General features: G+C 39.1%; 1 protein-coding gene and 1 long non-coding RNA gene across 6 annotated transcripts in view; one reads left to right on the forward strand and one right to left on the reverse strand.

Annotated features, from left to right (window-relative positions):
- Positions 1–21,275, forward strand: part of DGKH (diacylglycerol kinase eta) — a 213,332-nt gene extending 192,057 nt beyond the window's left edge. For 4 of the 5 annotated variants that reach the window (XM_061434484.1, XM_061434485.1, XM_061434487.1 and 1 more), the window contains 5 exons: positions 516–608; positions 4,280–4,399; positions 5,540–5,648; positions 7,619–7,749; positions 13,591–21,275. In XM_061434484.1, the coding sequence (XP_061290468.1) occupies positions 516–608; positions 4,280–4,399; positions 5,540–5,648; positions 7,619–7,749; positions 13,591–13,680 (543 nt within the window). In that variant the 3' untranslated portion in view covers positions 13,681–21,275. The remainder of the gene's footprint in view (positions 1–515; positions 609–4,279; positions 4,400–5,539; positions 5,649–7,618; positions 7,750–13,590) is intronic. The other variant, XM_061434486.1, reaches the window with a different exon arrangement.
- LOC133258175 (uncharacterized) lies at positions 19,482–24,401 on the reverse strand. The gene is made up of 3 exons (XR_009739844.1): positions 24,257–24,401; positions 19,775–19,946; positions 19,482–19,566 (listed from the first exon to the last, which is right to left on the reverse strand). It is a non-coding gene; the product is annotated as an uncharacterized LOC133258175 (long non-coding RNA).
- Between the last annotated feature and the right edge of the window lie 1,224 nt (positions 24,402–25,625).

Genomic DNA, 25,625 nt, shown 5'->3' on the forward strand with positions numbered 1-25,625 from the left:
CTTGCCAAGTGATACATGGCATTGTTTTTATCCTTTCAATTATTTAGTTGAAGTTGCCTAAGTGAGTGTAAAAAGAAGTGTTCATCCTCAAGATGAAAGTCTAAAAATCAGTCTGGTTGGTTGGAACTAATGAAAGTGAAATTCAATGGATAGAGCTAATATGATCAGATAATGCCCCTTTTAAGACATAAGTTTCTTTGACTTAATTTTTGTGGGAACATGTGTCTTCTGTCACCAGCATATACGGGCTTGTGTGCCCGAGATGTGTTTCTGTGTGTTTACTATAGTCAGCGTATTCTTTTGGTTCTGTGCTGTAAGATGTAGAAGAGGTAATCCTGCTAACAAATGTGAGTGTGAAATTTTGCAGTTACAAGAGCATTTTGGCAGATTTTTTAAAAGATTTGCAATGTGAATTTAAATCAGAAAGATAAAATGTACTCTCTGATGACTGAATCCCAGTTTAATACAGAACTACTTGTCTTTGATGTCTCTGTTTGTTTGTTTTTTTCTCCTAGAGTCTTACAAGAGACACTGCCACTGAAATAGCCATCAATGTGAAGGCCCTATATAACGAAACAGAATCTTTACTAGTGGGCAGGGTTCCTTTGGTAAGGAAAAGAAATGATGGATAACATCAGAATGATGATAAATGTATGGTTCTTGCCTTCATTTGGGAGCATGCATTCATCAGATTCTAATGCACAGGCAGGCTCTGGCCCCCATCTCTAGAGCTTCCTTTTCACCTCGCTTTTGCTTTCAAGAAACTATACGGCTGTGCCTGGGAGTACACTTCAGGCTAACAGGAGTAGAGGGCTTCCCTCATAGCTCAGTCAGGAAAGAATCTGCCTGCAATGCAGGAAACCTGGGTTTGATCCTTGGGTGGAGAACATCCCCTGGAGAAGGAAATGGCAACCCACTCCAGTATTTTTGCCTTGAGAATCCCATGGACAGAGGAGCCTGATGGGTTACAGTCCGTGGGGTCCCAAGAGTCAGAGACAACCTTGAAACTAAACCACAGCAGGAGGAGAGCTTCCCTGTCATCATGTCTTTATATAATCCTGCTCTCCCCAGTCAGCTTTGAGAATCTTGGGCTTTACAGACAGTGAGACCTTCTTCAAGGACTTGTTCACCCATGAATGCAGAAAAGTAGAGGAGGTCTTGTGTCTCCGAAATTAACCTTTGAAATACAATTGTTACTGTTTTCTGGATTGGCTTAGATGATGCTTTCTAGACTTGGTGTGTCCAGAACTAAATTTCAGGAACTAGACCTAGCCCTGGATTAACTCAAGATTTGTGCTGGAAACCGAGTTGAGGCCAAGTGTGAATCAGACCACAGCCCTTGGATCTCAAGCATAAGTGCTAGGATTCTGTAAATGTTTCTGTCTGGGTTGCCAAGAATCCTTCCCTTGCTAGCTTTTCCTCCCTCACCCTGGGAATGTTCTAGCGTTGGGTCTGTTCGCCACCTAGTGTTCAATTTTAGGTTATTCCCACATGCTGTTGTAAATGTAGAAAGCCTAATGTATTAGCTATTTTTAAATTCCTTGTAACAGTTTTCATTAATTGATAGATGAGGTGATAATCTTAAAACATTTCTGTTTACTATAATTTTATCTCTTGCTGGGGAAAATTTATACATCTCAATAAAAGTGAGAATAAAAATCATAGTATCTGGCGTAGTGGAAGAATGAGAGAGGTGATTGGAGGTGATTGGCTGCTGTCCAGAAGAATATTGCCATTGAAGCATCCTTTGCTCTGAGAAGAGAATCTTAAAGGCTGCATGAATCAATTGGTTTTACCCATTTCCAAGGGAAACTCAAGAGTGACTTCCTTGGGGCAAGAGGTGGCTGCCTCTGCTATGGTCGTGAATAGAAACTTTTAGGAAGAAATATTGGATATATCTTTTGATAAAACCAATAGGAAAATCATCTTGGTTATTCTTGACACTTATATTTTTAACCAAAATCTTCTTGCTGCTCTTCTAAAATTAGTCCTATAGGAAATCCAGCAAGTCATGACCTCAGTACCAATTACTGGATGAAGGACATGTATTTTTTTTATGTTATTTGAAATATATTTAAGATAATTGCTGATCGAGAAGAACTAGAAGCATAACTTATTTTATATTTTAGCTCTCTATACTGAAAGTACCCACTGAGTGTTACTTGGTTAATATTAATCAATTATATTTTGTTAATATAGGATTCTTATGCACTTTTAATTCTTCTGTCATAGTCAAACATGGATGTTTGGCTTGAAAATGTACATCAGTGAAATTTTTATTTTTTGACTGTACTGCACCGCTTGTGAAATCTTAGTTCCCTGACTGTGGAACAAACCTTGGTCCACGGCAGTGAAAGGATACGTCCTAACCACTGGACCATCAGGGAATTCCCCTTTACCAGTGGATGATTTTTAAATGTTTGGCAATATTGATATCAAAATAAAAAACCAATCATATTTGAGAGCAGCTAAGTTACACTCTTTATTTTGCTTATAGAATGAATATAGCCAATGCAGGAGACATAAGAGAAATAGGTTCAATCACTGGGTCAGGAAGATCCCTTGGAGGAGGGCATGGCAACCCACTCCAGTATTCTTGCCTGCAGAATCCCATGGATAGAGGAGCCTTGCGGGCTGCAGTCCACAGGGTCACAAAGAGTCGGATGCAACTGAAGCCACTTATTAGCACATAGCACACACAATGACTATTTTATCAGTTTTATAAGACATACATACTTAGACTAAAATAAAAGTGATAACTTTATATGATATGGTGGAGAATTTCTGTATTTTTATTAGCTTCTAGAAATACTAGAATTTGAATAACAGAGGGGAATTGAGAGCATTTGAAGAACAGAGGGGAAAAAATAATGTCCATAAAAAATAATAATAATATTCTCTCTAAACTTTCAGTTTAAAATCTTGTCAACCAGAACTTTACTGGTGTTCCAGTGGTTAAGACTACACTTCCCCTGCAGCGGGTGTGAGTTCCATCCCTGTTTGGGGAACTAAGATCTTGCATGCCTTGCAGTGTGACCAAAATAAATAAATTCAATCCCCGTGAACCTATATATAGGTACTGTACAATTTTGACATCATTTATCAAAGTTCGATTTGCCAGAAGAGATCCTCGAAATTGTGTAGTCATGTTCTACTATTTACCAGCTGGGCCACAAGGGAAGCCCAAGAATACTGGAGTGGGTAGTCTGTCCCTTCTCCAGCGGATTTTCCCAAGCCAGGAATTGAACCAGGGTCTTCTGCATTGCAGGCAGATTCTTTATCAACTGAGCTATCAGGGAAGCCCAAGAAGGAAACTAAGACTCCTCAAATCAATTCATCATCCCTTGGGGGCATAGTTAGTAACAAGGCCAAGGCTAGAATTCAGCGCCTCCCAATTCTGCTTATAGCAGTGTTGATTTCACCTTTATTTATTTATCGAATTTGTGACTTTTAATAACTGCTTTACGGACTTCCCTGGTGGTCCAGTGGTTAAGATTCCAAGCTCCTAATGCAGTGGGCTGGGGTTTGATCCCTGGTCAAGGAACTGTTCCCCATGCTGCCCCGTGTAGCCAAAAAATTTTAAAAAATAGTGATGATAAGTGCTTTAAATGAATGGGCAAGAGGTGACCAGTTAAATTCTCTTTAAAGTTTCCAAATCTTCTTCCAGTTTACAAGCCATTTAGCTTTTCCTGATTTGTACAACAGCTTTTTTATCACCAATTTTTCTGAGATCCATAGGCTTTTTTCCTCCTAAAATTATTATTTTAGTTATTATTTTATTAATCTTTACCCAAAAGATTTTTGTGGCAGGTGATTCTTCTTATGTGACATGTTTTTGACCAATTTGAAATATCATTATTTGTTTACACCATAGCCTATGTAAATAAAAATGATTTTTTGCTACAAATAAGTTAAAATGATAAGATTATTCACTATGGCAAGGCAGATGGGATGCAAGGATAAGAAGGAAGAAGAGATTTGCATAGGAAAAAACCACCAATAGCAATAGTGTTTGCTGTGAAATTATTAAAGTCACACTAGTTGCTTATACTACCTTTCGGAAGTGAGGATAAATCTATGCAAATTTGCTTAAGTGAAGTCAGTATAAAATAATTTGTTCTCTTTTCTCTATTCCTTTGTGTTAAAACCAACAACACTCTGTCTCGTCTCCCAAGAGGTGAGGATGTTCAGTGTCAGTGAAATAGTTTATTCTGTTTGAGGGTTTGAGGTTGGTCTCTAAGGCTTGTTTTATCTCGGTTTTTAATCTGCTGTTAAATAGCAATTGGAATCTCCACATGAAGAGCGAGTATCCAATGCCTTACATTCCGTGGAAGTGGAGCTACAGAAGTTAACAGAGATTCCATGGCTTTATTATATCTTACACCCGAATGAGGATGAGGTATGTAACATTCAACCTGTTTATAAATGTGTGCGCTTTGTGACAATAGAATTTGAACACACCTTTTGAAAAAAGAAATGTTCAGGAGGAAATACATTTTAAATATCGCCATCCTCCCCTATCTGCAGGAAATACATTCTAAGACTCCCACGGGACCCCTGGAACCTCAGGACCAAACCCTACATGTACTATGCTCTTCCTCACACACACATACCTAGGATAAAGTTGAGTTTATAAATTAGGCACAGCAAGACATGAACAACAGCAATAATAAAATAGAGCAATTATAACGATCAATGCACTGTAACAAAAGTTACGTGAGTGTGGTCCGTCTCTCAAAATATCTTCCTGTACAGGTGTCATGCGTCTTCCAAATTGGCTGAGCATGTCTCACGCACTGTGGCCATAACCTTTGCAATCTGAGATGTAACAGCAAAACTAGCGTGAATTTTTTCTTCCTTCTTCACAGTTTCACAGACTGAAGATACATTCTTACCGTAGATCTTAGCCAGCTCAGCATACAATTTTTTTTTCCTTATTAAGAACTCTCATCTTTTCATTAAAGGAAGTGTTTTACAGCTCCTCTTTAGCATATGTGAGTTGCCAGCATCACTACTTTTGTTCTCTGGCACCATTATTAAGTAAAATAAGGTGACTTGAACACAAGCACCGTGATACCACAACACCTGGTCAGATAACTCAGATTGGTTACGAAGGGACTCACAGACGGGATGGATGAGGATGGCTCAAGACTTCATGCTGCTCAGAGAAGGGTACAACGCAAAACTTGTACGGATTGTTTATTTCTGGAATTTTCATGTAGTATTTTCAGAATGAGGTTGACGGCATGAAACCATGGAAAGGGGAACCACACTACTGTCCTGGTCGGGGAGACTACTGTCCTCCTTTCGAATGCACTTTTCTTGAGCAAATGAGAAAAAGCTTTTATGTGAACAAAGTCATCTTGCAGGAATCAGTACATTTTCAGGAGTATACAACACCATGAACTTCTGGGGAGGGAGTTATCACTCCAACAATGTTCTGTGTGTATAACCTCTTCCTCTCTTATCTCTGCTGTCAGAGTGGGTTTTTCTTCTCTTAATATCCTGAGAAAATTCTTTCCTTGATCGACTCAAACAGGAGCCCCCCATGGATTGCACCAAGAGAAATAGCAGAAGCACGGTATTTCGTATTGTGCCCAAATTCAAAAAGGAGAAGGTTCAGAAGCAGAAGACAAGTTCACAGCCTGGTAGGTGATCCACACGGAAAGGGAAAGTATAATGTTATGCAAAAATAACGGATTAACGTGATATCATTGAGGGGATGAGAATGAGCTGAGATTAGAGAGTGATAATCATTGTACCGCATTATGGATGTACTCATAAATAGCTTTTATGGATGTACTTATAAATAGCATTTATGCTATTGAATCGTACACTGTAAAATGGTTTAAATAGTGAATTTCATTTTATGTTCACTTTACCATCATACAAAAAAATCATAGCACACCTAAAATAAGTCCCGTTGTGAGTAGGAGTCTGTAGTCGTGAAGCACACAAGACTACGAAGTGGTTGCTGATTTGTTTCTACTTCGTTGTGTAAACGTCAGCACCTCTGTTTGCTGGCTCTTCATCTTGCTCAACAGCAGTTCAACGCCTATAATTTGTTTTCCTTCTTTAGCATGCACAATCTACCTCATTTTGACAAACGGAACATAGAAACTTTCGCTTAATCCTTTAACTTGCCACGTGTATTTCCCACCTCAAGTTATATATTCTGTTCCTCCTCGTTTAAGGACTTAGAACGCCGTTTCAGCTCATTAATAACAATTCACTGTGACGCTTGTATTCTCAAGCAAAGATTAAACTCTTTCTTGGATATTCTTTCAAATTGCCTTTTCACCTTTCCCTAGAGATCAAATTTAGTCCTGTAATACTGCTGAAGACCTTGAAGTTCTATGTATATGATGGTAGATGTCTTAATTTATCAAATAATTTTATAACTCTTCTGAGTTAGCCATCTCATACTAAAAAGTGATATATAACCTTATTTTTGATAATGCACAGAGCAGCTGTTGAAGAGCATTTTAAAACCAAATGTGGCAAACAGGGAAACTTTTTATTAAGCTAATCAATGTTGGGTAAAACGTATGAAAGAGGATACATACAGTAAAATAACCCAATTAATCTTGGAAAGCAGTGTTGACAGTTTTTAGACAATGTTAAGTTGATTTAACAAGACACTTATTGCATAATTGTACTTCCCAGGTAGCGCTGCTGCTGCTAAGTCGCTTCAGTCGTGTCCGACTCTGTGCGACCCCATAGACGGCAGCCCGCCAGGCTCCGCCGTCCCTGGGATTCTCCAGGCAAGCACACTGGAGTGGGTTGCCACTTCCTTTTCCAATGCATGAAAGCGAAAAGTGAAAGTGAAGTCGCTCAGGTGGCGCTAGTGGTTAAGAACCCACCTTCCAATGCAGGAGACATGAGAGACATGGGTTCGATCCCTGGGTCGGGAAGATCTTCTACAGGGGAACACAACAACCCACTCCAGTGTTTTTGCCTGGAGGATCCCATGGACAGAGGACCCTGGCGGGCTACAATCCATGGGATCGCAAAGAGTCGGACACGACTGAAGCGATTAGCATGCACGAAAGCCTTGCATAATTATTAGCACGCAAGCATTGCGTGATTGTCTGTAATGGGTATCATCAATAGAATAGAACCAATAAAGGCATCTGAGAACCAATGAAGGTCTTGAAGTTGGCAAGACCTGAAGCGGAAGTTTGTGTAAAATTATATCCTGTGTCAGATTTGAAATTTTTATTAGCATTGGTAGCTCAACTATAATAAGTTTCATATATGATCTTAAGGAAATCGTCAGAGTTTATTTAGACCTTGTACTGCTGATCCCAATTATGAGGAACACATTTTTATATACATTGTGTAGTTTGCATGGCTTTAAGGAAGAAATTGAGCTAAAGCGAAAGGCTCAAGTGCACAGCAGTGAATGTCTTTGTAGGGTCAGAACCTCAAGTTGATTGGCAGTCTGAAACTTGCATGGGAAAAAGCGGAGTTGTAGTTTTGTTGAGACAGTACCTTGAACCTTTCCCTTTGCTGGCACTGCCGCTGTACTCTGTTTTGCATCTTCTTTGGCCAACCTGTGCTTTGTAATGCATTGAGCATGTAGAAATTAAGGGGGTTTTGCTCTTAACTTTGGTAGTTCAGAAATGGGGCACAGAGGAAGTTGCTGCTTGGCTGGATCTGCTCAATTTGGGAGAGTACAAAGAAATCTTCATCCGCCATGACATCAGAGGGGCTGAACTTTTGCATCTGGAAAGGCGAGATCTTAAGGTATTTCCTTTGTGCTACTCTTCTGTTCTTAAATTTTTTTCTTGCAAAACAGACTCCTTTCTGCTGCACCCTTCAGTTCTGCGCTTGCAGCTTGGCTCATGGTATGCGTATGTAATCTATATAATATGCATTGTTCTGTGGCCTGAGTTCCTTATGTGCTTTTGAAAAGAGAAAGTCAGTAATATTTTTCTGTCAGAATCATTGTCGGACAGTTATAGCTAAAGCTTAGCATGAACTTAGTAATTTTTCTCTGTGTCCATTGGCATGGCTGTGCTAATATTTCCAAATGGATCACGTTTCCATCAGTTCATTTTCTTGAATCAACATGAAAGGTGATATTTGTTGCTTAAAATGACTGAAAATATCTACTAAAAAGTTCAAACAACTAAAATTCATTCAAAATGCCAACAACAAGGCCTTCCTGATATAGGGAACTAGATGAGAGACTTATAGCAGTGGCTACTTAGAATTCTATGATTTGGTTGTGTTTCTGAATTGACCTTTCAGAGGTCACATGAACAAATACACAAATTCAAGTTTCCTTTCCATGGCTTTATTATTGAAATTGTATTCTTCCCCCAAATAAATGTATTTTCCTTTTTAGTGAATGAAGTAAAAATTATGCCTTGTTTTTGCTAGAGAGGTTCTCAAAACTTATTTGTCTTTTATGACAGGGAAGAAAAATTATGAATTCATGGTCTGCAGCAATTCCCTTTTCCTCTTTGAGTGGACACTCAACCACAGAAATGGCCAAAGTGGCATATTCTGTTCCAGGGTTAAAAGTAGCATTCTGTCATATTATATTTTCTTGCCACATACTGCCATTTAAAAATTCCAAGAGTGATTCATTAAGCCAGTGATAAAGCCTTCAACATTTGATGGATTGATTCCTTTCCTAATCACCTGGTTCTAAAATGCATAAAATTATGAGACAGTAAATTCCTAATAAATTCATGAACAGCTGTGCCTTTATCTAAAAATATGTTAGTAGAGACTTTTAAACCCAAATGGGTAATATAAAGTATATTATACCTAAACACTGGCACTTCCCCGGGTGGTACTAGTGGTTAAGAACCCACTTGCCAATGCAGGAGATGTAAGAGATGTGGGTTCAATCCCTGGGTCAGAAGATCTCCTGGAGGAGGGCATGGCAACTCACTCCAGTGTTCTTGCCTGGAGAATCCCAGAGGAGCCTGGTAGGTTAAAGTCCATAAGGTCACAAAAATTCAGACAGGACTGAAGTGGTTTAGCATGCACACACGCACACATAACTAAACATTATACCTAAAGACATATACCTAGACATTTTTAGCCAGAAGAATAATAAAATAATAGATTAACTAATTACCTTAGTTGAAAGTCCCAAATCTGGAACATAGCAAAATATATAGAATATATAGTATTAGAGTAAAAATTGACTTCAGCACTTGGAATGAATACACCAAAAAGTAAATGTAGAAGACCATTACATGTAACATATTTGTGTAGCTTCTGATATCCTCAACAGGCAGCAATATTTATTGAATAGCTAGTGATGAATGGGCTTCCCTGGTGGCTCAGAGGGTAAAGAATCTGCCTGCAAAGCAGAAGACCCAGGTTTGATCCCTGGGTTGGGAAGATCCCCTGGAGAAGGAAATGGCAATGCACTCCAGTATTCTTGCCTGGAGAATCCCATGGAGAGAGGAGCCTGGCGGGCTACAGCTCATAGGGTTGCCAAGAGTCAGGCACAACTGAGCGACTAACACATACATATGTACATACTGATGAATATATTATTTTCTTCTCTAGGTAGCATCTGCCCTCTAGAAGCTTGCATTTCACTTGCCATGAATAAGCATATATTGAAGGAAAAAACTTTGTCTATATATAATATATGTATTATAAACATACACAAACATACATAAACATAACACATGCACACAATGAGTGATAATATTTGCAGAACAAAAAAACAAAGCTCACATATAAAAGTTAAAGTTAGACTGATAGAACCCGGCTGGGAAAATCAATAAGAGTGCAAAGGAGATGATGAAGAATTATGTTAGTAAAATTTTTATTTAGCATGAGACTTTTTTGTTTTTATTTTTAGGGCAAATGACATTCTTTCCCTTAAAACTTTGCTTTCAGAAATTTGTATTGACATAGTCAGTTTTAACTCTTTTGGTTCTAAAACAGAGTATAGGGCAACGGGAAGGGTAGTAATTTTACAGAGTCTTCAGTGGAACAAAACCAAGCCAGAAATGAGCTCACCTTGTTCTCTGTCGTTAGAGCTTTAAGAGGGAGCAGACCCTTTAGAGGAAAGTCTCTGAATGTTGGTGAAGGGTTATCTACTCCCTAGGTAACCATATCCATTTCCATGACTTCAGATACTGTGCATGGATATATCATTGGTTCACACAGTTCTACTTCTAGCCCTGACCTCGTTTGTAAAGTCTAGGATCATATCACCAAGTCTGCTTGCCACTAGGCCACAACACAGACTATCAGTCTTAAAGTGTCCACAACCAAACTTTTGCAGTCCTGTCCTCCTCCTATTCTGCCCCTTCTCCTGTGGTCTGTTATCTTAGCAACTCAGGGACCTGAGCCAGAGAAACCCAGGGTCACATTTAGCACCTTCCTCTTCCTTATCCTTCCCCCATGCCTCATTAGACCATCACAAAGCAGTTTGATTTTAATCTCCCTTTAGTTTTCTTTCTCCTTTCCACAACCCTTCCTCTTGCCTCTGTAAGGTCAGTAGCTTCCTCACTGGCCCACCCACTGTCACTCTTGCCCTCTCATCTATTATCATTGCAAGTAGAGTGATGCTTTGTGTGTGTGTGTGTGTTAGTCGCTCAGTCTTGTCTGCCTCTTTGTAACCCCATGGACTGTAGCCCACCAGGCTCCTCTGTCTGTGGGATTCTCCAGGCAAGAATACTGGAGTGGGCTGCCATTCCCTTCTCCATCGGCTCTTTCCAACCCAGGGATTGAACTCAGGTCTCCCACACTGCAGGCGGATTCTTTACCATCTGAGCCACCAGGGAAGCCCAGAGTGATGCTTTAACAACATCAGGTATATTACTCATCTGCTTAAAACCTTTTGGTGGCTTCCCATTTCAATCCCAATAAAGACTCAGCATCTATGGGACACCCACAAAGTTCTGCCTATGTATTTAACCTGCTGTGGGGCCACTGACCCTTTGGGGATATACTCTTCCAATCTGGCCGTGCTTCATTGATTTAAAAATATGAAACTCTCACATCAGGGGTATAACCTCTGAAGGTGTGCTTCTTACCTACCTGCCACTTGGCTAGCTGTTGCTCAGATCTTGGCTCAACTGGAGGTAGCAATGTGACAGTCTAAAGGTGGGAAAGGGAAGATATTTCTAATGTGCTGTAACAGACAAACCGATTGCAGCAGTTTCTCTCCTGGAAGCCAGCAGAAAGCAGTGAGGGATACCAAAGAAAGTAGGGCTTCTCGGGTGGCACAGTGGTGAAGCATCCGCCTGCCAGGGCAGGAGACATGAGAGACTCGGGTTCCACCCCTGGATTGGGACGATCCCTTGAAACAGGAAATGACAACCCGCTCCAGTATTCATTTCTGAAAAAATCCCATGGACAGAGGAGCCTGGTGAGCTGCAGTCCAGCAGGTCTCAAGAGTCAGACATGACTGAGCGACTGAGTGCACACACACACACACCCCCCAAAGAAAGTGGTGAAGACACGGGGGGATTGTTTGGCTGGTGTTTTGTTTTCTCCATTTGGAAAGTTGTTTATGAGTGGGCCAAAGGATAACAGTAGCTACAAAGCATGCCTCTGCAAAGTTAAAGCTCTTCTTCCAAAGAAAGAAAAAGTCAACACTAATGAATATGATCTCATGGCATAACTTTATCACAGCCTGATTCCTAGAAGACATGAATGTGTTGAACTCAAACTAAAGAAAATATAGCTAAGAAGTTAGTGTAACTCTAGGGAAAACATTCATCTCATGACTCCAAAAATAATTATGAGTAGAGTCTGCTTTTCTCAACGAAGCTTTTACTCTTGAGAATATAGTATGCCTATGGCCTAAGATAAAATATTTGATATTAAATATCTTTTTTTTTTCCTTATATAAAATCCGTATATTTATTTATTTTCTAATTTTATTTTATTTTTAAACTTTACATAATTGTATTAGTTTTGCCAAATATCAAAATGAATCCACCACAGGTATACATGTGTTCCCCATCCCGAACCCTCCTCCCTCCTCCCTCCCCATACCATCCCTCTGGGCCGTCCCAGTGCACCTTAATCAGATAACTACATTATCACAAAATATAAAGAATACCTACCTATTCCACTCAAATCAAAAGCATCTGCATTTCTATCTTCCTTTAAGGTTTGGCCTTGTTTTAAGTTTGCTGTTTTAGCACACACTCAGGAGTTGCATAGTTGATGTAAGACTAGTCTTGGATGACCTGGTGTCACATGAGCAGATGTTTTTCAGGATCAATCAGGATCAATATTGTTAAAAACATTACCCTGAAGTTATCTCAGGCTCAAAAAGAGCACTCACTTTGGAAAGATTATTTTCCGGAAAGATGCTGAATCCTCAGTAGCATTGGTGCTATAGAATTCAGAGAGTTCATAAAGTATTTGGGGGAGATTGAGAGAACGTGTGTGTGTGTGTGTGTGTCTTCTCAGACAAATAATCTTGTGATACCTTATAATCCTACTTTTGAGACTGCTTTGAAAGTCATCTTTTTACTTATTTTCAGATATTCCACACTCTGTTTCGTGAAGAAATTGACTTCACATACTGGCAAATACACTATGGCCATTAAGCTTTAAGAAGCTGTCGGGAGTAGAGATCTTCACCATCTGTTTTAGTTTTTCAGACAGTAAATATTATGGCTATCTTGAATGCTTCTCCTTTATCCATGCAACAAGCATTCGTTTGCCAAGTGCCTGCTCTATGCTGCACACTCAGCAGTCACTATTCATTTCTGAAAACTGTTAGGTTGGCCAAAAAGATCATTTGGGTTTTTCCTATAACATTGATGGAAACATCCATACGATGTTATGGAAAAACCCAAATGAACTTTTTGGCCAACCCAATAAATCTTGGCTTCTTGGTTCTTTTCAGGAAGATGGGTCTTTAAAAAAACAAGAATAGCCCCTCTGGGGCTGCATGGAAAAAAAAATAAATAAAAAAACAAGAAGAGTTCTGAGGGAAAGGAGTCAAAAGTGTTTTGAGGAAAAACATCAACTCACATATACCTATGCTTATGTGATTTTTTTTTTACACTTATAAAACATAAAAATTATTTAAATATTTCATTCACATCAAAGACTCTAAATGCAAGTACAAAAGGATTTACATTCCACATGTAGGTCATAGGTACTGGAGTCTTCCTTGAGGAGCAGGACTTATTTGTAAGTTTAATATTTTAGCAAGGAAATGTGTAGTTGTTTTAAGACTACAAAATTTATTTGAGTAAATTTTGTGGGTACCCTGGTGTCACATGTCACTTCTCTCAGAGATTCCAATAGGACCTGTGTTTTTGTAAATCAAAAAAGAAAAAGGAGAAAGTAATTTTGACAGTTGAAAAATTGACCTTGCGTGTAACCTGAGAATGTTACATTTAAGAGTGTGTAAGATGTGGGCTTTTTAATGGTTGGTAATTTTTTAATTTCAGGATTTTGGTTTTATAAACTTACTTTCCTGACTTTTCTTTGTAAATCATTGAATCTCAACTAAGATGAATGAGCTGAATGCTAACTACATTTTATTAGCTGGCTAAATATTTAACCATCAGTTTTCTCATATCAGTTAACTTCTTTCTTTCTTTTTACCTTTTTTTTTTTTTTTTTTTTTTTTAGGACCTGGGGATACCGAAAGTGGGTCATGTGAAGCGAATTCTCCAGGGAATTAAAGAGCTTGAAAGGAGCACCCTCCAGCCTGAGGTGTAATCATACTGGTGCTATTCCTTGGAAGGAAGGTCATCGCTACTTAATACAAAGTCCTTGGGAGCCATTGGCTGTTCTTGTAGTTTTCTGCCTAGATGAGTAAGCACCACTAAGACACCTCTATGGCTTAATATTTGGCTACGGGTGAAAATTTTGATTTGAGGTATTAGAAAATATTTTTGTGCCAAAAAAATACATTCCACGAAGCCATTTTCTTATTGTGCAAACCTGACATGTTCAAATATGCTCATATTAGTAAAAAGGCAGGAGGAATCTGAGACAACTGCATTGTCCAAAAGGTGGAACTGTAGAATGTTTACTTTCCTTTAATCTGGTCAGATGAGGTTTTCTTATCGCACAACCATATAAAAATATGTGGCTGAAACTTACTGGGTTTCATTGTTAGAGGCATTGGCTTCTTCCCTCAAATCACTGGCTAGAAGACTAAGATGTCAGTTAAGTGATGTTTTGAATTGGTATCATTTCAGATTTCTAGCTCTCAGTGGTCAAAGGATATGGTTAAAATCCCTCAAACACTATGAATGAATGCAGATCTTAATGCACGATGTTGCTGCCTGAATTGTTTTTCTGTTTCTTGCATGTCACATTTAATATGTAACACTTAGCTTTAACGTCAGTTTTAATGGAATTTAATTTATTATTACCTAACGGAGGAGCCTGGTGGGCCGCAGTCCATGGGGTCGCGAAGAGTCGGACAGGACTGAGCGACTTCACTTTCACTTTTCACTTTCATGCATTGGAGAAGGACATGGCAACCCACTCCAGTGTTCTTGCCTGGAGAATCCCAGGGATGGGGGAGCCTGGTGGGCTGCCGTCTATGGGGTCACACAGAGTCGGACATGACTGAAGCGATTCAGCAGCAGTAGCAGCAGCAAGTACCTTTTGGTTGGCTAAAGGCGCTTTTCTGTTCTTTGATGTGGAATTTTGCATATTATGTGGAATTTTGCATATTATATATCTAAGAATCTGTGAACATGTGTCAGGGCCCCAATCAACAAATGATATATATCTTATGCAAGCCAATTTTATATCAGTCTGTCGTAAACAGCAGGCGTGCACATTAAGAAAATTCTCTGTATATTTTCATAAAATTATATGTTCTGTTGTCTTAAGAAAACTTAGTATAGCTCTCCAAACCAAAATTCCCATGCTGTTTTTCATTTCAATTTAATATTTATTTAATACTGTGTTTGCATCTATAATATAACAGACTGTTGACAACCAGGAATTTCCCCAGTGTCTCAAACTAGGATCAGTATACTGACTGGCCACCAGAGTCATAATTGACAGAAACTTCCCAATGAAAGAGATTTAAATTTTCTCTTAAGGGCTTTCCATTATTATTATCTCACTTAATTCTTATATCCTGTCAGGCAGATATTATTTTCCTTTTTATAAACCACTCTACTTCAATATAGTGCATGAGAAGTTAACATTTCTGTGATCAAAATCTTTGAAAGCCAAAGGCATACCTATCACAAAGTCAGAAAGATGTCCTCAAATAAATTTACTTTAGACATTATATACTAAAAAATTCATTATAGTATTTAAAAATCTTCTATATAAGAGAATTAAACAGGATACTGACCCAGTGGTGACAGTTCTCATAAAGTAGCCTTCTAGGTAGGTGCTCAAAAGATATACATATTCACATAAATATATAGACGCACATATATGTACACATACACGTGTACATTTATATGTATGTTCATACTTGCATACGTGTAATCTAAAATATACTTTCATTGATATTTTCTAGACTTTTTTGCCAAATGCTTAAAGAGAAATATTGATGGGAAAACATTTAAAATGAGCTATTGTCAGACATATAATTTAATTGTATCAAAAGGGTTTACATATTTGACACTTTATTTATGATTTGAGTATTTCCTAGTAAAAGTCACAGTTTGGATAGCTTAAAAATAAATGAACTCAGGCTCCTGACCGAATGTGTCTGACTATATATTTTACCTAAGTTGTGAATAAATGGGAAAATTTCCAGATTGTATCAGGTAGCTTAAAAGAGCCAAGAGCTACTCACTTAGTAATTTTAACATTATCCACACTTATGAAATCAAAAGTCATTTCCAGTTCCTTTTAGAGTCATCCACACTGGAAAGTGTCCTCAGTCACTTCCCTGTGAAATCAGGCAGTCCAGATTTTCTGAACTCTGCTTAGATCAGAGATCCTTGTCCACACACAAAAAAAGGAAAGGTAGAGAAAAGGAGGCAAGAAATCCTAGAAAAGAATGAATTAGTATAAAAAACCTTTACTGATTTTTCACTCTCCTCAAATTCTTCTTTGCCAATTGAAAAGATTCTCAAGTTATCACTTGTTCAGTTTAAGAGTAAGATGTTAATGACCGAATTTTTAATTTGATGTTGCTCTTTCACCCTCACCCTGGGGAAGGGAATGGCAGCCCACTCCAGTGTCCTTGCCTGGAGAATTCCATGGACCAAGGAGCCTGGTGGGGCTGTGGTCCATGGGGTCGCAAAAAGTCAGACACGACTGAGTGACTAACACTTTTCAGTCTTGAGTAACATCTCTTATGTATCCTGAACCTCACTAAACAGAATCGTTAGCTAGAATTTTCCTGCACATGGCTTTTGGATGAGGGAAATTCTTTAAAAATGACAAGATTGATCTTTGGGGTTAAATAAGAGCACTTTTCACTATATGAGTCATCCGTGCATGGCTCTGTAGGACCCAGAGGACTTCACCCACATCTGCTTGTCAGGACAGTGCCCTCAGAGCCTCCGGAGGCCACGGTCCAGCCTCACGGAGGAACCAGCTTCTGTCGTAGAGGGGGTTACAGCAGGGATAGGAGGAGCTTTCCATGAGAGCTGATCAGAGCTCTGGGGAGTGCAGAGGGGCTCCGTGCCTGAGTCCACATATAAGCTCAGGTGAGAAGCTCAAGTCGGAGCCTGGCTTGGGGACTGTAATTGCAGACTTTCCTCCCCTCCAGACTCTCCTACACATGGGTAATCTCAGAGCACTGGAGGAGACTCACAGCCGACCTCCCAACACCCACTTCCTTTCATGTTCCCTCACTTTGCTCATTTTCCTGAGGAACAACTGACTTTTTAAGAAAGACAGGGACATGGTCAGGCCTGGATAAAATTTCCAAGTACTCATTTTCTCTCTTCCATTCGTCCTTCTACGTCACTTTCTGAGTTTCATTCTTACTGCCTGGCTTCCCATCTTTCAGGACTTCCCTGGTGGCTCAGATGGTAAAAGCATCTGCCTGCAATGCAGGAGACCCGGGTTCCATCCCTGGGTTGGAAAGATCCCCTGGAGAAGGAGACGGCAACCCACTCCAGTACTCTTGCCTGGAAAATCCCAGGACGGAGGAGCCTGGTGGGCTACAGTCCATGTGTTCACAAAGAGTCGGACACGACTGAGCAACTTCACTTTCACTTTCCCATCTTTCCACAGGCCCAGTCAGAGATGGTTACTCACATTCTCACTACCACGTACTACTCTTTCCTCTGCAATTATCCCACTGCAAAAGGGCTCCTTTTGTCTCACCCCACTTTTGCCCCCAGGCTTCCCTGGTGGTTCAGTTGTAAAGAATCTGCCTGCCAATGCAGAAATGCGTGCTAAGTCACTGCAGTCACGCCTGACTCTTCGAGACCCCATGTACTGGAGCCCACCAGGCTCCTCTGTCTATGGGATTCTCCAGGCAAGAACACTGGAGTGGGTTGCCATGCCCTCCTCCAGGGGATCTTCCCCACCCAGAGATCAAGCCCATATCTCTTGCGGCTCCTGCATTGCAGGCGGATTCTTTACCGCTAAACCATTGGGGACGTGGGTTCAATCCCTGGGTTGGGAAGATCCCCTGGAGGAGGAAATGGCAACCCTCCAGTATTCTTGCCTGGAGAATCTCACAGGCAGCAGAATCTGACAGGCTACGCAGTCCACGGGGTTGCAAAGAGTCAGATACCACTGAGTAACTGAGCATGAGCACCTTTGCCCCCTCATTGTGGGTCATCTAGCCAAGTGTTATTAGGAAGAAAACAATTTAAATTTAAATTTTATAGTTTGCATTTAATGGAAGGGAACTTACTCATCTAAATGAATTGATGGATTAGAGCACTTGGGGACCATGATGTAAATTCTCTGGTGAGAAGAGGTCCGTAAATGTCCAAGATCTATGCTGTCCTACATAGTAGCCACTAGTGCCATGTGGCTATTTAAAGTTAATTTAAGTAGAAATTTACTTTCTTAACTGTCCTAGCCACATTTCAAGTGCTCAGTAACGAGAGTAGACAATTTAGATGTTGAATACTTCCGTCATTGCAAAAATTTTACTGGGTAACATTGCGCTACAATCATTGCTACTCAAAATGTGGTCCATGGACCAGCAGCATCCTGTCACCTGGGAGCTTAGAGGAGTGCAGAATCTCAGTCCACTCCGTCCCTACTGAGTCAAAATCTTCCTAAGATTTGTGAGGTGATTAGTACTGGCCTAACTGGTTTTATCTCTTCTAGATGAGTGGGATCTGAGGTCTTCAGAGGTGCTTAGAATAGCTGACTCTCCAACCCACTCTTTCCTATCCCTTCTCCAGCTAATCCCAGAAATGAGCTGAAACTCATTCATCACCCATCACCAGTTTCCCTCTCAGTCCTTATTCCTAATTCAGGTTCTGGATGAGCCCTGCCTACCCAGTATATATTTTGGTAGCTAAGGTGGCACACAGATCCTGGCCAACACAGCTGACCTCACTCTAGGCCCTCACCCCACGTCTAAGTCACTAACAGTCTGCATTTGCTCATGTGACATTCTCATTTGTTCACAACTTAAACCACAGGGAACGTTTCAGAAGAATATGTACTGAGATAAGGAAAGACTGGGTCAGTCTCCAGCAACTTGTACTTTACGCTTTCTCTTATCAGCAGACTATCCTATTGACATTGTTCATGCTTGAGGACACACAGCAGCACACACACATTAAATGAATCATTAGGCATGCAAAAAAAAAGGGGTGGGGGAGAGAGACCCAAAATGATTGCAAGTAAAGTGAATATGTCATTAAAGCCCTCGAGGCATATTTTGCTAGACTAAAATCTGGCTTTCTTATTATGCTACCTTATCTTGATTTTCAGGTAGTTAATAATTCTTTAAAATAGTGCCTGGAAAATAATAGATTCTTGACCCTCAAAATACAAATTATGTAATTCTATAATAAGATCTTTCCCAGTGACGTACAGTCAGTAAGCCTTTACTATTTACATAATGATATAATTGACCAAAACATTACTGCCTAGAGATTCTTCAGCTAACTTTGAAGAATGATGAGATCACTGCTTGAGTCTCCATAGAAGTTATTTCTAACAGGAATGGAGGAAGGAAATACTCATGCAAAGCTATGACTTAAAAAATTAGAGCAGAAACTTCTCTACGCCATGTCTAAAGTAAATGACCCGTTTGCCCAACAGAGTTGACAACATAGTGGACTTTTAATGTTGTACAGATGTGAATTCTTTAAAGATACTGCTTCTCATTAAGCTCTAAAAACATTACATCTCTCAACCTTGACATCTACGGTCCCTCCTGCCGCCCCCTTCCAAAATGAACTTATCTTGAATGTTTCACATGCAGCTTGGACTGATGACCAAAGTGACAGTTCTTTAAGTCAGCTGAAAGAATGGGAAGTGCAGAGTCCTCAGTACTCATGTTGGTCAGTGGGATGGCTCCCCAAGTGTTTTCCAGAGCTTGGCTGCCACGTCTGTCCCCTCAGTGCCCCTCGCCCGATGCCAGGGGGCCCGGGGCTTGTTTCTGTCTGCTCCGGCATCTCCCCAGTGACTCCTGTATAGCAGTTTCTGTCTTAGATGGATAATATGTTGACTTTGCAATGGGATGCCTTCCTGAAGAAACAAGCAAAACTTTAGAAAGACAATGGTTGATTTTTATAATATGCAGAGCACTAATTTATATCTTTCTTATTGTTTTCTCTTATTGTTTTCTCTTTTATTTTCTCCAAGTTCTGTTGAGAAATATTTCCGTTAGAATGGAAAAAGCTATAAAGGTTTATCATTACAGAGAACAGAGAGAGAAATGACAGCTGGGCTGTACCTATTTGTGTATTTCTTTCTGTTATTTTCAGGAGAAGCTTAACACAGTAACCAAGGCTGCGTTAAACTCAGTAACGATAGGGACTTCACCAAAGGTCCAGTGGTTAAGACTTGTGCTTCCAATGCAGGGGGCACGGGTTCAATCCTTGGCCAGGGAACTAGGATCCTGCATGCTGCACAATGCAGCCAAAAGAAAAAAAAAAACTCAGTAATGGTGTTTAGTAAAAACCCATATTACTAACATAGGTGAACAAGTTAATTCTTTTATGTAATTAAGATTCTATTTACATATATTTATATCTTCTCTCTTAATTTTTTATGCACTTCCAAGTTTTAGTTGGAAAAGTAGAAACCAAGCCACTACTTAAAAGTTATTTTAAAAAGCTCCACATAAAATATTTCATTTTAGCTACGAGTTACTCATTGTATAGGAATTTATGAATAGTCTGGATATTTCATAGAACTGCACTTCAAGAATAAATTAACCTAACCTAAAGGAACATATGGCAACTTTTTAAATGGAATAAAATGTTTCATACTCAGTTGATAAGGCTATTGAAGTAGGTTAATGAGGTTAGTTATACAAGCTAAAAAGGAAAACAAATATATTTTGTGGTCCTTACTGTTTGATTGCACTATTGTTTACCGCAGCTTAGCCCATCTATTTCTCTATTCTAAGTATTAAGCTGATATGTAGCTATGAGATTTCTTACAGTTCTGGTAACTGGTAGCTAGTGCTGTGAAAGGTTTTGGTGTTGTGATATTCCCAGTTTTGTGAGTTATATATTGTGTATTGAAGATGACTAATAAATTGGAGTAATATATTTATCTAGAGCTGGGAAAATATGATATTTTCAAATCTTCAAGTAAGTTGTATCAAATTTTTTCTTTCTCTGAAGTGAGATAAAAGTCTCACTTTTATGTTAAAATGTCTATTTATACAACAGGTTTCTCCTTTTACTGGTTTTATTAATTTTCATATTAAAATTTTTCTTATCTTTTTATACCAAAATAGTGATCACGCTGGTGATTCAGACTTCCAAGATGTATTTTAGTTTGCAGGGCTTTTGGCAGACAAAATATTTAATAACAAAGCAGCTTTGTACATTTTGTGGCTTTGGGGGCAAGAATTTTGTCTTTGAAATTCTATGTGAGGCAGTGCTGATATCAGCAAAGTCAATGATAGACAGTATTATTCATAATCATCAGCAGAAGGTTTTACAAGTTGTGTAAATCAGAGTGCACTTATTTATTATACCATGAAATTTAATCTTTATACCAAATGCATATTCTAGCTCTTTTCCTTGTTACTGCTGTTGCTTAGAGTGTAATAGCTCTGTTCCTGATTGACTTATGTACTTGAAGTACTCATTTCTGCCAAACAGATGCCCAGTTTTTTTTCCTTGTAAAAAATGGTATTATTTACCTTCCTAGACAATGGAAAAGTCATAGGGACTTTGTTTAAAAAAAATCATTTTCATGTTTAAAATAAATAAGGCATATTTATTTCATGTTTAAAATAAATAAGGCATAAAATAAAAAAGGCATAAATCAAAAAATGAAATCATCAAGGTTAAGAATTTAATATAGCAAAGGGATTCGTCATGCTGTATTTGCCCAATATACATTTTATCTTCAAGTCAGAACATCTTTTCTGTAGTTAATCTTCAACTTTTGTTGTAAAAGCGAGCTCAGTGATTATACTGCCAGTATAACATTTGAGGGCTTCCCCAGTGGCTCAGTGGTAAAGAATCCACCTGCAATGCAGGAGATGCGGGAGATGCAGGTTCGATCCCTGGGTCAGGAAGATCCCCTGGAGGAGGGCATGGCACCCCACTCCAGTATTCTTGCCCGGAGCATCCCACGGACAGAGGAGCCTGGCAGGCTACAGTCCATGTCCGTGGAGTCACAAAGAGTCGGACACGACTGAAGTGACTGAGCTCACAGACATGAGTGGCATTTGAATGAACATTCAGAATCTTGAACCCTCCAAATTTCACATACTTCCAGCTCTTGGTTTCAAAGTGTATGTTTTTAACAGGTTTGCATTTGACTCTGGGCTGCTTCAGTCAGAGTACCCCTAAGCGATTATGGTTTGCTAGTTTGTTTCTGTCAATTAAGTCAGTGAGATTCTAATTGAGTCTTGAACTATTTCTGTTTTTGAAATATTCTCTATTCAACTTTTTAAAAACCAAAAATCTGAAACATAGTAGCACAACAGCATACTACACAGAATAAAAATCACATTTTCAAGGAAAAATGTCACATATTAAAGCCCTAAACTCAATTGCCATATTGCTTTACAGTATAAGCAGTAGATGAATTGTAAACTGTTTAAGAAATGTAGAAAATTAAGAATTAATTTAACTCAAAAGAGTTTTATTATACTGTTGCCCAATCAATTATTGATGGCAGGAAAGAAGAAAACATATCAGAAACATTCTATGAAAATTAAAGGATAAAGGAGCTTGGTAATTTGGGAGAGTTTTGGAAATGAAGAGTGTGAATGTAGATCTCTTTCAGCTTATTTTATAGAAATGCAAAGCAGGTGTGAGATATATGGCGGGCACAAAACAAGAACATAAAAATGTTACACTGGTGAAGTTTGGAATTGTATCTTTACTCTTTTCAAAATAACCAGTGAGTTTAAGGAGCCCATTCTACTGTTGAAGCTTGGAAGTCGGTTAAACTGGTTGGCCAGAAAGCTCATTTGGGTTTTTCCATAACATTTTATAGCTACGATATGGTTTGGATGACCTGATCATTTGTGTGCATTACATGAGGCAAGATAAACCATAATATATATACAGACTTCCTAGATAATAATCCCTGGACTTCCCTGGTGACTCAGACAGTAAAGCGTCTGCTATAATGAGGGAGACCGGGGTTCGATCCCTGGGTTGGGAAGATCCCCTGGAGAAGGAAATGGCAGTCCACTCCAGTACTCTTGCCTGGAAACTCCCATGGACAGAGAAGCCTGGTAGGCTACAGTCCATGGGGTCGCAAAGAGTCGGACACGACTGAGCGACTTCACTTTTTTCACGTTCGTGAATGATAAGAGAACTCGTCAGTAGGGCTTAGCAACTTCCCAAAGAAGAGCTCTGGTAAAGGTAGATCAGACCAGACCACACGGAGTAAAGAGGTGTTTATGAACCTTCCCAGCCTTGAAATTTGTTAGAAGGATGGATTTTCCTTTCGTTTGAAACAGCAACAAAGTATTCAAATTTACAGTATTCCTAGTAGCTGAATCCTGTGAGTCTAGAGGTGGGAATAGGGTTGGGTTCATTGGATTCCGCAACTGACTTTGGCCCTGGCTCCCTTTGTCCTTTCTACAAGCTCTATGTTTCGGTCCTTTGGTTTCCCTAGTTAGAAATGGCCCACGATATATCAGGGAACTATGTAAGTGTGAGTTGTACTTAAACATACCTCTTTTCCCGCTGTCGTTTAGATATAAAGGATCCCAGACTATAGCATGAAAATTAAAAGTCCGAGTTAGTATCCTTCAGTGTTTATTTTAAAAATGAGAGTGAAGTCACATTAGCACTATCTTGCTCAGAGTAGGTTATAGGTATTTTCATCTATGTAGTATAGATTTATCTTTTCATCTTAGGATAGGCTAAAAACTTCTAAAATCTTCAGAAATTTAGAGTAATTTTTTTTACACTCACCCCAGACAAACATTTTATAAATATATACATAATGTATATTATATAATATAGCTGAGTTCTGTGATTCTGTTATATATATATAACTAAGAACTACACATCTTTTCATAGCTTAAATCCCCAAAGAGGAAATGTCTCTTTAAATCAGCATTGAAAAAAAGGAACACCGGATGTTTAACTCTGTGATGTCATTTACCCAGTGAATTCTGAATGGTTTCCTTGCTATTTATTAATTTTTTAATATAAATTTATTTTAATTGGAGGCTAATTACTTTACAATATTGTATTGGTTTTGCCATACATCAACATGAAACCACCATGGGTGTATACATGTTCCCCATCCTGAACCCCCTTCCCACTTCCCTCCCCATACCATCCCTCTGGGTCATCCCAGTGCACCAGCCCTGAGCATCCTGTATCATCTGAAGCATGCATCACTGTCTTCTCTAGCTATGGAGTGGTACTGTCTCTTGCAAAGTACCTTTAAAACTTCCGGTAAAGAAATTAAGCTAGAGATTGTCTTACTCATTACCATAATGAAAACCTGAGTACAATTAAAGAAATTAGAATAACCCAGTTAAAATTATCAAATGTAGATGAGGGTAAATGAATATTGACTTTATTTTCCCCTGACCCTTGAATTCAGTCACTATCTGACCACTTGACTCAAAAAGTTCTTTGCTAAATCTGCTATTTATAACAGTATAATATGATACATTGGCACTCCTGTGGCATCCCTTTCCCCTAAAAATGTTGGGATTTTAAGAGGCTGTAAGCTTCATGACATCAAGGAAAACACTGAATCAGAACTCATTTACCTGTGTTTTGATCTGTCTTAATGGCTTCTCTGGCGGCTCAGTGGTGAAGAACCCACCTGCCATTGTAGGAGATGCAGATTCAATCCCTGAGTCAGGAAGATCCCCTGGAGAAGGAAATGGCAACCCACTCTAGTATTCTTGCCTGGGAAATACCATGAACAGAGGAGCCTTGTGGGCTACAGTCCATGGGGTCACAAAGAGTTGGACACAACTTAGAGACTCAACAACAACAATGGGACAACTTAGCTTTCATAATAACAGATCTCTAAATGATGATTCCAGAACGGTTTGGTACAGTGATGGGAATAAGTTATTTTTCTGGGAATTTGCTTCCCACAGTGACCTGATATACAGTTGATCTTAGTATAACTTAATTATAATTTTAATTAGAACCTTCCCTGTTTACAGATTTCTGTTGTGCAGCTATTTTTTTATATACATAATGATGAGGATGAAAGCATTGCAAACTCGAGCAGGTCTTTTGTTTCCTCGCCTCCTTTTACTTGAAAAGATTTTAGAAAGCTTTTGAGAGGTGACACAGTTCTCATAGCAACATTATGTGATCATGTTCTTCTGCCAAGAAACTCCTAAGCTAAAATGTGGAACAAAACACAAGCTTAACCTAATCTTGGTTTTGAATTGTGTAAGCCAAAGCATTTTCTATATAAAAAAAAATTTTTTTTTAGTACTTATACAGTTGCATATTTCATTTTTTGTCCATCTCAAAAACTGAATTGGCATTTTGTGTTCTATTTCTAATTAGTTGCAGTAAAGCAAAGTGACAATTCTATTCAGGCCTTTATCAGAACAAACCTTCATTATTCTTCTATGGTTTTGCTATGGTTTTTCAGTAACCAGTTTTCCCGCCTCATTCTCCCCTACCACTCATCCATCTTCCACATGACTGACAGAGTGGTCTTTTTAAAACACAAATTTCTTTTGTCATGATTCAGCTGAAAAAAATCTTAACTAGACTCTCCTTCTTTACAGCACAGCACCCCAACTCCTTAGTGTGATGGATAAGGATCTCCATGACCTCGTCCCACCTTTTTTAGCATCCTCACCTACCGTTTCCACTAGAGACCTTTTGTAACCCAGGAATTTGGAGCTACTCACAGTTCAGTGCTTTGGCATAATCACTTGCTGGAGATTAACTCATTTAAGATTCAGTTCAGATTTTACCTTCTGGGACACTCTGCCTAACTACCCAGAAGGTTAAGTATTTCATCCATGCTCCATAGTCTCTTGAAATTTATTCTATAAAATCATTTCAATAATTATTGCATATGTATGAATATATGAAAGAAAAGTGAAAGTGTTAGTCACTCATTCGTGTCCGACTGTTTGCGAGCCCATGGATTGTAGCCCA

The sequence above is a fragment of the Bos javanicus genome, chromosome 12 (genome assembly GCF_032452875.1).
Source record: "Bos javanicus breed banteng chromosome 12, ARS-OSU_banteng_1.0, whole genome shotgun sequence".
NCBI lineage: Eukaryota > Metazoa > Chordata > Mammalia > Artiodactyla > Bovidae > Bos > Bos javanicus.